A 12,775-nucleotide genomic window follows, 5' to 3' on the forward strand; every position below is an offset into this window, starting at 1 on the left:
TCCCTTATCCTAAAGCAAGGTTTTCACAATCTCCGCTATTAGCAGATCTGATTTAATTTGTTGTTGTTAGCCTTTTATTAATGGAAGCATACGTTATGCTTCTTTACATCTGCCTTAAGACAGACTAGCAGCAGCTCTGGGAAGAGATTTACAGGACTTCGCTATGGTGAATAGATGAGGGAGAGTTTAATATGGCATAGACTGGGGGGAAAAAACAGTTTTGAGAAAGATTGCAGCCAGGCTGCCATGAGAGAATGGTATTGGCATTGCTGAGGAGTTGTCCTGCATTTGCATTCTCATCTTTTACTTTAAGATTTTTTTAATTAAACAAAAAGTAATCTTTTTATATAATTTTATAGAATTTTAAGCTTTTCTATATGTAATGAATAGTACTTTTGTGTGTTTTGAAAATTTGAGATTGCATTTTGTCTTGACAGGATTTTTGTATTACTTTCTTGCATGTTGTCTTTCACCACTAAGAAATTGTCTAAATTATGCACTGATTACGCACTGCAGGCATAAACGAAACCTCGCAAGCAATAGAGGGCTGAGGCACACCTTCGGGTCTGAGTATAATGCCAGGTGTCACACTGCTGCTGCTAGAGCTCAGACTTCACAAATTTAAAGGGAAAAAATTTACTTATGTATAAATCTAACTGTCAGTTGTTGGTGAGAGCTGGGGCTGGTGAACTCGGCATTTGTAGCATTTGGAAGTTTACACATAAGCCCTTTGAAGACCTTTTATTATTATTTTTATTATAGAAGTTGGAAACTTCTGCTGACAACACCAAGAGGCTGAGCTTGAAATTAAAAAAAAATTCAAAAACCCAAACAAGAAACCCAACTCAACCGCCCCCGCCTGGTTACCCATCCCAGTGTCAGTCTAGTGAAATGAGTTCTAGTCCCTGCCTGAACTGCTAGAAGTCTTGGCCATCATCTTTAAGAATAGAGATTACTGTGGTATGCCATATGCTGTTGGCCAAATTATTTCGTTTGTAGTCAAACAAGTGAGAGTTATCACTCTTTAAGTCATTGTCTTAATTGACCTCATTATAAATGTTCCCTTTATAGCAATTACTGTTGCAGAAGCAGTTTGTGTTGGATGGTCAAATGATGGCCATACTAAGGCAACCATCCAACAGAAAATTATACTTAGGGTCTGTAAACATATGTCAGGAACTCAAAAAAGCCAAGATATTACAGAACTGGTGGCATTTGAAAGCTTAAAGCAATAAACCTGTCTTGATCACTTGTGAAGAGAGAAAAATTCTCAGTACTCCTCTTGCTTTTCTGATCACTGAAAGAAATACTGTTGGGGATGTTGCTATCCCTTCCGCAAGCTGTTTGTGAAGGAACTAGCTGGTCTTCACAAATTAGTAGATGACATTTTCTTTATACAGTATTTCCAGCTTTTCATCACTGAGGGCTGTTCTGTGAGTTACCTGAAATAAATAAAAATTTTAAAAAATTTGCTTGGCTTGCTGCTACTTTTTAGCCGCACTGATAATCTGTTGATAATGTATTTTAGGTTTGGTTTAGACATGAAGGAGAGCAATGGTAATCAATGGTATGTGTATTTAAAAATAACTTGCAACTTATGGAAGTGTTGTGAACTTTATATCTAATCATCTTGCTTTGTTTTCTTACAGTCAGATTTTCCTCTGGTAGCTCATAAACTGAAATAGATTTCAAGTTCAATGTGTGTTGAAGGTGCTAATTTTTTCCACTTTGTTCTCTTGAAGTTTCTCTGGACTCTGCACACTAAACAGAACAACAGTTTGAGTAGTACATTCATACTTAACCAAGGGAAATACAAAGTGACTAGTAGGCAAATTTAGCCTACAGATGAGTGACAGAAAAAAATAGTGACATGCAACATTGACAGGCCTAAATGAAGTGAAATATGCATATTATAGGAAGAGTCTTAATTATTTGTTCAGCAATTTTATATGCTGTAGTGTTATGAATCCTTTGCTTATTGTAGAATTAATTAATTCCTGTCTTTCCTCTCCCACAGGAACTCATTATACAATGACAAATGGAGGAACTATCAACAGTTCAACACATTTACTGGATCTTCTGGATGAACCAATTCCCGGAGTAGGAACATACGATGATTTCCATACCATTGACTGGGTTCGAGAGAAATGCAAAGACAGAGAAAGACATAGACGGGTACTTGAGATAAATAATAATACTTGGAAAATAATTTTTGGTGGATGTTGAAATTAAGGTCTGATCTAGTAACACATACAAATATGTGCCTACTTTAAATTTGTAAGTAGTTACCTCAGATAGAACTACTTGAATGCTATTACAAAAGCACCGTTGCATTGATACCTGCAGTCCAGCAACAATATTATAACTTGGGAAGGAAACAGGAATTTAATAGAGTGGGAGTGGTTCCCCGTCACCCAAATGACATTTTTACAATACTGCCTTTTTGCATGCTAGTTTATTTAAGGCTATTTTCTAGTGTAGATCTATTTGTAATAGTACAATAATGCTTATAGTGGTACTTGTACAGAAAAATGGGCACTGATGTATATTGCTTTTATACTGATAGAAGTGTATTTGTGCTACTCCTATGTAGTGCTGCTGTTGTTTGGATTATGGAAAGTGAAAATTCTCATATCTAAAACACTTACATCAGTGTATATATGCTTAACAAAAAGTAGTCTATATATGTATGGAAAATGTCCTTTCCACAAAACTTGCTCTTCTTCTCTATCGATTTCTTCAGAAGATCGTCAAAGTTCAGGCCGTTCATCTTTATCAGTGGGCTCTGCAATGAGTTCTTTCATGAAATGGCCTCAAGCTGTATTAGTCAGCAACGTGCTAGATACTGTCATTCATATAATAGACTTCATAAATAGCATTTTAGGAAGAAATAAGATATTTAGAGCCTCACTGCCAAACTTTTGGGATGCTTACATTAATTAACCTTAAACCAAAACAGATTTGGAGATGTGATTTCTCTTAAAATATTTTTAACTGATTAAAATCAATAGTTAAAAATGAATTGTAATTGTATGGAGGGGTCAGGGGAGAGGTTCCTTCCTTCACAACATTGTAACGTTATCCTGCTTTCTTTGGAAACACCATTTTTAACTTTCTGGAAGCAAATGTAGGATATATATGCTGATTTACTTTGACATGGTTAAAAAAATGATTTTACACTAGTTTAGAAACCAAAGCATCCACAATTGCACTATCTAGTGCTTTTTTAAGGAAAAGAGATCCTTGGACAGTGAATCTGAGAACACATACCTTGTTTGGATGCTTTTAATGAAAAGTAAGAAGGTGTTTTCCATGGAATACTTTATTTCATAATTTGATGTCTAAGCAGTAATTAACACAACCCCATCTTTACGCTGCTGATTTGTAGGTTAGTGAATATGCCATCAGATAGAACACTGGGCCTGACCAAATCCTGGCAAGGTAGATCACACCTGGAAATAGATTATCTAGGGTGAAGTCTCACAGCTGTTACTCATTTTAATGTCTGAGACCAGAAAAGTGAGACAAGACAGTTCACAATTTATAAATACGCCCTAAATGATAGGAGACTGGCCATGTCATCAAAGATGTAGGAAGAAGGAGTGAGTACTAGTTCATGGTGGTTTTGAAAGACATGCTACTGTAGAAACAACTTTTTTAATAAAAAAAAAAAAGGTTGAGAATCTCATAAATGTAGAGGAAACTATAAAATATATTTATTTGCTGCTTTAGGGGTGAATTTTTTTTCTAGATTTTCCCTAGATTTCACAATCTAGGGGATTGTGCTTTCTTGGTTTGTGGTTGGGATTTTTTTTTTTCCGGTTGGTTTTCTTTTTTGCTGTTTGTTGCACATACTTTCTCCCTCCTTTTACAGTATGAAAAAAATCATAAGAATAGGATCCAATTAAATAAACATAAAGTAAGTGACACACAAATTTCAGCAAAGTGCACAGAGTAAATAAGGCTGAAATAAGAATTACTATTTTTTCAGTACAGTAACTTTAAGTGTCATTAGTAATAGTTGTCTAGAAGTATTATAGGGTAGTTATCCAGTTTTTAGTTTTGTTTTATCATTCTGTGGTTTTTAGTCTAAAGATAAAAGAAAGGTGTTGATATTTAAAATACAAGTTTAGGAATTTGAATTGTATGGAGTAGCTTATCAGGAGTACACTAAAAGCTTATTTGAGGTACAACAAAAAATAATTAAGATTTAGGAGAGAAATAATTTTACAATTAAATTTTTTAGACGTGCATCGTAGAAAGTATTAATTTATCCTAATAATATATTTCCTGGGTTTTAGTTCTTTAAATTAAGCAAATTTACTTTCCTCTGTCAGTTGTTTGATGTCTGAATAACCAAGCTGGTTATCTTCGTAAAGCACTAAATACAGGGAGAATGCTTTTAGTTTGAAGAGAGGGAGTATTTGCCTGCAGCTTGCATCGTGCAGTTTGTATGTCGTACTTACTTTTTTTTCTCCTGTTCCTATTACAGAAACACATACAAGTGTACATAATGATTTCTCATTGCAGATTAACAGCAAGAAGAAAGAATCAGCATGGGAGATGACAAAAAGTTTGTACGATGCGTGGTCAGGATGGCTAGTAGTCACACTAACTGGTTTGGCATCAGGTAAATTAAAAAACAGAGGATTTCTTTCCTCTGTTAGTGTAGTTACAAGTGTAGTTACTGTGCTTTTCATTTGTGTGTTGTCCACCAGCCTGGGTAAGAGCTGATTCAGACTGCTACCGTAATTCCATGAGGGAAGGGAAAGGTTGATTATCTTGATTTACAAACTTTAGCATTTTGAGGGGAGGGTTTACTAATCAAACAGAAAACAAAATCCTCACTGAATTTAGTGAGAGTTTCTCAGTGTTATTGAACTTCCACCTACTAAATTATCAATCTTCTTTCATCCTGTGGTTGAGAATGGTCTTCTCCCTTTCTGTGAAATTTTGATTTTCTTCCTCTAAGATTTCTTGTGAAAGTGTATTAATTTATTGTGCTAGATGGTTTTTCTGCTATGAATTTGGGTTTGGTTGTTGGTGGTTTTGTTTGGTTTTTTTTTTTTGCTAGGAACTTTACTGAACCCATTAGCTTATTCCATATGAACCAAAAAGTAGCTCCTGGTATATGTCCTCGTCCTGCCAGACGAACCTGATCTCCTTCTATGACAAGATGACCGGATTATTGGATGAAGGAAAGGCTGTGGATATTATCTACCTGGACTTTCAAAAAGCATTCGACACTGTTCCCTGTAGAATTCTAGTGGAAAAACTAGCTGCACATGGCCTGGGCGAGCATACTATCTGCTGGATCAAGCATTGGCTGTCTGGACGGTCCCAAAGAGTGGTGCTCAATGGAGTTAAATCCAGCTGGCGACCGGTCACAAGTGGTGTTCCCCAGGGCTCAGTGTTGGGACCATTTCTGTTTAACATCTTTATCGATGATCTTGATAATGACATACAGTGCATCATCTGCAAGTTCGCAGACGACACCAAGTTAAGCAGGAGCGTTGATCTGCATGTGCACAGGGAGGCCCTACAGAGAGACCTAGATAGGTTGGATCGATGGGCGAACCTTAATGGTATGAAATTCAACAAGACCAAGTGCCAGGTCCTGCACTCGGGCCACAACAACCCCATGCATCGGTACAGGCTTGGGGAAGTGTTGTTGGAAAGCTGCCTGGCGGAAAAGGACTTGGGGGTTCTGATTGACAAGCGGCTGAATATGAGCCGGCAGTGTGCCCAGGTGGCTAAGAAAGCCAACGGCATCCTGGCTTGTATTAGAAATAGTGTGACCAGCAGAAGTAGGGAGGTGATTGTCCCCCTGTACTCAGCCCTGGTGAGGCCACACCTGGAGTATTGTGTCCAGTTTTGGGCACCTCAATACAAGAGAGATATCGAGGTGCTGGAGCGGGTACAGAGGAGGGCAACGAAGCTGGTGAAGGGCCTGGAGCATAAGTCATATGAAGAACGATTGAGGGAGCTGGGACTGTTTAGTTTGAGGAAGAGGAGACTGAGGGGAGACTTCATCACTCTCTATAACTACTTGAAAGGACACTGTAGAGAGGTTGGTGCTGGTCTCTTCTCACAAGCAAACAGCGATAGAACAAGAGGGAATGGCTTCAAGTTGCAACAGGGTAGGTTTAGACTAGACATTAGGAAGAAGTTCTTCACAGTAAGAGTGATCAGACACTGGAACGGGCTGCCCAGGGAGGTGGTTGAGTCACCATCCCTGAATGTGTCGCTTAGATGTGGTGTTGGGGGATATGGTGTAGGGAAAAACTTTGTAGAGTAGGGAAGATGGTTGGACTCGATGATCCCAAGGGTCTTTTCCAACCTGAATGATTCTATGATTCTGTGTATAGTTTTGGTAAACACACCTGCTTCTAAAGCATGTGTTTATACATGAGCAAAGTCTAGCTATATGTTTATGCCATACCTTTCTAGAGGTTGTTACACAAAAATTATTAGCTTTAGCAGGTAGAGTTTGGTGGCCCCTACTTCAACTCTATCTTTTCTTTTTAATGGATTTTAGGATGAGTTTTAGAGCTAAAATCGTCTGATAGTTTGTCACCCCACTGTCGTGCAGTGCTGCTTTCGATCGGCATAGTTTGGAGGCACCAAAATGTGCAGGAGTGAGAAGACACAAACTTTGTGTCCAGTTTTTCAAAAAAAAAAAAATTTCAGGCAAAGATATTAGATTAAATGTTAGGAAAATTAGATTAGTTGCAGAGTATGGTTATGCCTGTTAAAAAGGCATGGTAACTGTATAATTACTACTTAGATATATACATAATCACTTTCACAAATCACATATAAATTAATATCTATGCGAAGTTTGTAGCATGTTTATATACCTCTGAATGTACAAACTGGGAGTATATAATTACTGGAAATTGCCTGTGATAATTTGGGTGGGAAAGTGCAGTGTTGTATTTCCACCCCCCAAGCTGCTATGTGTATGAAAATTGCTTTACTCTCTTCCTGAGCAACAGGGAGAGCAAATTCTGGCCATGAACGTTCCTAGGTTTTTCCATTTCGATTGCTCTCTGATGTATGCGTCTAGTGAATCTTAAATGGTACAGCCTTGATTTCAGTCACGGGAAGAGCTTATGTTTATGTATTTTCATTAGCATGGTTTAAATTTAGTTCTACTGAAATATTGCCTTTGACTTTGGTTGGCCCAGGATCTCAAACTGAGAGTCTGTCAGATTAGTAAATATAAATTAGTAAATCTGAGGTAATTCTCTACTACTGATTTACACAAGTAAATTATGGCTGTCTCTAGGCAGCTATTTCTAGTAGTGATTAATACCTTAAAAACATTAAATTATAACTAATTAACAAAACCAAAAACTAATTTACAAAAACACTGACTTTACAAGTAGTTCTTTTTGCTTCTGTAAAATAAAGGATTTTTTTAATTTTTTTTTTTAAATCCTTTGAAGCAATTTCCTAAGTAATGCCTATTTTTCAAGGACTCTTCAGCAAGTTTTCTGCATGTAGTTACAATACACAATCCCTTTTAAGCTTTGAGTTTTTGAACTGCTTAGTACCTGTGCTGCCAGTTACTTGCAGTAGGAATTTTAAATGCTTACCATGTTAGAGAATTGAGTCATTTTATATATGGATTATGTGAATGTCATCAGGGTTTATTTGGTTTTTTATTTGTGTTGTTCTAAAACTGCTGTTGACAGGGTAAGAATTATTTTCTCCGAAAATGCTGTTCTGTACAAAACATAGTAGAATAGTTCCTGAGTTCTCTTGAGGCATGGCAAGGTAATTTTGTCAGAAGGTCTGTTGTTATTTTCATTACAAAAATGTATTAGTCCACTTTTTGATTCTAAACTTCTTAGTTTCAGTGGACTGTTAGAAAACTGTGGCATAGGAAAAAAAAAAAAAAGAAAAGAGATGCATTTAACTTGGGAAATATACAAGGTGCTTGATTCTTCAGTGAATACTAATCTTACCATATTGCAGATAGGACATATTCCTGGAAATCAGTAATATTTTAAATGTCTATTTCTTTAGGTTTTCTGTAATTTCAATTTACATCATTAATACCAGCACATTTCTTCATTTTAGATGTGTGTTATTCCCGTTTACTGGAATATTAATACAAAACTGTTTCTACAACAGGGGCACTGGCAGGATTAATTGACATTGCTGCTGACTGGATGACTGATTTAAAAGAAGGCATTTGCCTTAGTGCTTTGTGGTTTAACCATGAACAGTGTTGTTGGGGTTCAAATGAGACCACATTTGAAGAGAGAGATAAATGTCCACAGTGGAAAACATGGGCAGAACTAATAATTGGGCAAGCAGAAGTAAGTATATGCCCATTCTTTGATGGTCTTGCTCAACAGTTGGACTGAACATGGGGAAAAAATAATGGTCTTAAGTTTAGGGTACTAAACACAGATTTGGGTTGTATTGTCTGCTCCATTTTTCAGCATTTTAATTGATTAATAGGTTATACTGTAATAACTGTGCATTTCATGCACTGCAAAGGGACTTGGAGTGTTGCAGGTGTAAGGAAGTTACGGAGTATACAACTGTTAATAACATGAGAATTTCTGTTCTTGATCATAGATATACATAAAAAAGTGAAAGTGGAATTTGTGGTGTTCTCTGATAAATAAGAATAGATTGGTCTTATTTTTTCTACCACATTTTTTTAAAATAAAAAATTTACTCAGTATTCAGTAGATTTTAGCAGCTAATAGCTACTAAAAAAACCACCTGCGCTATGTTTATTTTTTCATTTTAAGATGAAGTGTTAGAACATTTTCTCCCTTGTATAACCCAGTTCTTGCTGATGTGCAAATATTGTGACTTTATGCTTTTCAAACAAAACTCTTTCTTTCTTGGCTTGGTAATAGTTACTGTCCCTCAAAAAGTGTGCATAAAGGTGCTTACAGCAAGAGTACTTTTGGGTCATTTTAAGTAGTGATTTTGCTCCTCCATCAGATATATATTCTGACTTTTTTTGGTTTTGTTTTTTCTTTTAGGGTCCAGGTTCATACATAATGAACTACATAATGTATATTTTCTGGGCGTTGAGCTTTGCCTTCTTAGCAGTTTCTCTGGTGAAGGTGTTTGCTCCTTATGCCTGTGGCTCGGGGATACCTGAGGTGAGGTCTAACTAATATATAACTTATAGATGTTTTACATTAATGTGAAAATTCCTGCTGCCCTAGAGGGTCGGGGGAAGGCAAGAGGGAGCAGAGCACCCTTTGACTTTCATGAAATGCATTAATACAAGTATTCAGATTGAAATAATGTAATTGTGCAAATTTCTTGCTGAGAAAAATACTTCAAATTTTAGAGAGTCTCCTGAGTTTGTAGATTTTTCTGCGTGCTTCTGGCTGGACGTTTTAAAGAAGTATTTAGCTTAAGAGCGCAGACTTCTGAAGAGTGATTTCCAGCCCTTCCCCTAGTACCCACCCTCCCTTCGGTGATAAGAGAGTGGTGGTTCAAGAATAGGGGTCATTTGATAGAGCAATTGATCTTTTGTTGCAATGGCTTCAATTGCCTTAACTAGCACAAAGCATCAGTCAGTCACGAAGCAAGATGTGTAATATCCTCAAAACCTCATTGTTTTTACGAATGCTGTCTCCTACTATACACAGAATGGGAGGGAAAAACTCAAAGTCTGGTCAGTCTCACCTCCCCGGTCATTCTGGAACTATTTCTTTATGTATGTGTGTTGTAGAAGTTGAAGGACAGATCCTGCCTCCAAATAAGCCTGGAGTAGTTCTGTGCTATTATTCCAGAAGAGATTTCATCCTAAATTGGTTTCCAAATTTAGCTAACCTTTACTTTCTAGACACAGCTGCCCAGTGTTTTGTGTGCATCCTATTTATAGACATGTTGTCCTTTCCTGTGATAACTATATTATTTCCTATATTTTCCAGGCTAATAATATGACACTGTTAGGCAAAGTAATACCTTAGGCAAGTGGCACATCTTTTCTAGTGGAAAAAGACTGATTTTTTGCATCTTTATATGAAGGAATCTACTGTTAAATTTTTATGTAGAGATGGTAAAACATAAGGAGAAAACAGAGAGGGGTAAAATTGGTGCAAATGCGATATTGCTACAATAGATGACCTTGAGTATAGTTTTTGCAGGTTTATTTTTCCATTGGGAGTCTTCTGACTTTCACTTGATAATGTACATCATAAACCAATGAATGCAATCTCAGAAGGTACTGCAGATTAATTTTCTACTAAATGTCATCGATAATGTTGTTGTATATTATTGTCCAGTGTTTTAGAGTAAGTTACAAATGGAAAGCCTCTGGCAACTAAATGGATTCAGCGTAGCAATCTGAATAATACATGTTTTAAAGTGTGATAAAGTTAGTGATTTGAAAAGGATATTTTTGGTTACGCAGCTAAAATGATAAAATTATTTATTTTCTGAGAAAAGCAGAACACTGTAACAGATACTATTTTTTCTTTCTTCCAGATAAAAACTATTTTGAGTGGCTTCATCATCAGAGGTTACTTGGGGAAGTGGACTTTGATGATAAAAACAATTACTTTGGTCTTGGCTGTCGCATCAGGTTTGAGTTTAGGAAAAGAGGGTCCCTTGGTACATGTTGCCTGCTGCTGTGGGAATATTTTTTCCTACCTCTTTCCAAAGTACAGCACAAATGAAGCTAAAAAAAGAGAGGTAGGTTCTTGTAAAAACATTTCTAGAATGTATTGAATATCCATGCATTTACAGTGATTTGTTTAAAGGACAGTATTTGTTCTCTCAAACAGTGTTTAGGCTTGGATTATCAATAGTTATTTATTGTGTTAAGGACAATGTATTATCCATAGCATTCTCCAAGATAAATTATTTCTGTGTCAGAGTAAGTTTGTGTTTGTCCCACCTCAGAGACCATCTGATTTTACTTAAATTCTTTCTGTTCTTGGCTCTACATTTTGGTAATTGATGGGCGCCTTCAGTTGTGAAGACAGCAGAGGACCTGTGAACAAAGTATTCCTGGAAAAGGGCTGATGACAACAGTGTTTCTGTTCTACTTCAGTTTGTTGCTGTTAGTGAGAGTGTGGTGGGTTAGCCTTGCTGCTCACCAAGCTGCTCTCTCACACCTCTTCCTCAGCAAGACAGCAGGAGAAAACAAGATGAAAAGCTCATAGGCCAAGATAAGGACAGGAAAATCACTCGCCAATTACCTTTAAGGGCAAAACAAACTAAACTTGAGGCAGATTACTGTATTGCCAGTTAATAACAACAGAATAGGATAGTGAGAAATAAAAACAGAACTAAAACTACCTTGCCCCCATTCTCCCTTCTTCCCAGGTTCAACTTGTCCTGACTCTTCTATCCCAAAGCGGCACAAGGGGGCGGGGAATGGGGGCTGCAGCCAGTTTGTAATGCTTTGTCTCTGCTGCTACTTTCTCCTCATGCTCCAGTGTGAGGTCCCACCCATGGGAGACAATCTCAAGCTCCTTAAGCATGGGTCCTTTCCACAGGATGCAGTCATTCAAGAACAGGCTGCCTGAGCCTGGATCCCCCCACAAGCTGCAGTTCCTGCCAGAAAACCTGCTCTGGCATGAGCTCTTCATGGACTGCAGCTTCCTTCAGGGCACATCCACCTGCTTCAGTGTGGGTTCCTCCACAGGCTGCAGGGTGCAGATGTACTCTGCCACAGTCCTCCGTGGGCTGCAGGAGAACAACCTGCATCACTGTGGTCTTCTACACAGGCTACAGTGGAATCTCTGCTCTGGTGCCTGGAACACTTCCTCCCCCTCCATCTTCACTGACCTTGGTGTCTGCAGGGCTGTTTCACATTTTTCTCACTCCTCTCTCTCTCTCACAGCTGCTGTGAAGTGTTTTTTACCTTTTCTTAAGTATCTTATCACGGAGGCACCACCAGCATCACTGACAGGCTCAGCTTTGGGCAGTGGTGGGACCATTTTGGAGCTGGCTGGAACTGGCTCTGTTGGACATGGGGGCAGCCTCTGGTGTCTTCTTACAGAAGCTTCCCCTGCAGCCCCCCTGCTACCAAAACCTTGTCATATAAACCCAATAGAGAGCGCCATGCTAATGAAAGCAATTATAGTCAGAGAGTAGCTCCATCCTAGGTGCAGAATGTGGCATGTTGACTTGTTAAATTCAATCCCATTAGATTGGAGCATTGGGCAGTGATTATCTAGATCCCTCTGCAAGGCCTTCCGTCCCTCAAAAGAGTCAACAGCACTTCCCAGTTTGGTATCAGTAAACTTGCTAATGGTGCATTCAACTCCTGCATCCAAATTGTGGATAAATACATTGAACAGAACTGGCCCTAGAATTGAACTCTGAGGAGCGCTGCTGGTGACCGGTTGCCAGCCAGATGTAGCCCCGTTGACTGCAACCCTCTGAGTCATTCAGCCAGTTCTTCAGTTAGTGCACCGTGAACCTGCTTATCCCACAGCTGGACAACTTGTCGAGAAGGATGCTGTGTATCAAAAGCCTTACTAAAATCCAGAAAAACTGCATCCACCATCTTCCCTTCATCCACTAGGCAGGTCACCTTATTGTAGAAGGATATCAAATTAGTTAAATGGTTATATTAGTTAATATAAAATTAGTTAAACAAATTAGTTCTCTTTGTGAACCATGTTGACTGTGCCTGATAATTGCATTATTCTTTAAATGCCTTTCAATAGCAGCCAGTATAATCTTAATAATTTTTCCGGGAACTGAGGTTAAGCTAATGGGTCTGTAGTTCCTGGGTCTTCCCTTATTCCAATTTACAAGAAAGATGTAACAC

At 38.0% G+C, this 12,775-nt stretch overlaps 1 protein-coding gene across 4 annotated transcripts in view; it reads left to right on the forward strand.

The window, feature by feature from the left end:
• CLCN3 (chloride voltage-gated channel 3) overlaps positions 1-12,775 on the forward strand; it is a 61,091-nt gene that overhangs the window by 27,211 nt on the left and 21,105 nt on the right. For all 4 annotated transcript variants that reach the window (XM_074147020.1, XM_074147021.1, XM_074147023.1 and 1 more), the window contains exons 2-6: positions 2,018-2,175; positions 4,531-4,630; positions 8,143-8,330; positions 9,015-9,137; positions 10,477-10,683. In XM_074147020.1, coding sequence (XP_074003121.1) covers positions 2,018-2,175; positions 4,531-4,630; positions 8,143-8,330; positions 9,015-9,137; positions 10,477-10,683 — 776 coding nt within the window. The remainder of the gene's footprint in view (positions 1-2,017; positions 2,176-4,530; positions 4,631-8,142; positions 8,331-9,014; positions 9,138-10,476; positions 10,684-12,775) is intronic.

The sequence above is a fragment of the Numenius arquata genome, chromosome 5, assembly GCF_964106895.1.
Source record: "Numenius arquata chromosome 5, bNumArq3.hap1.1, whole genome shotgun sequence".
Lineage (NCBI taxonomy): Eukaryota > Metazoa > Chordata > Aves > Charadriiformes > Scolopacidae > Numenius > Numenius arquata.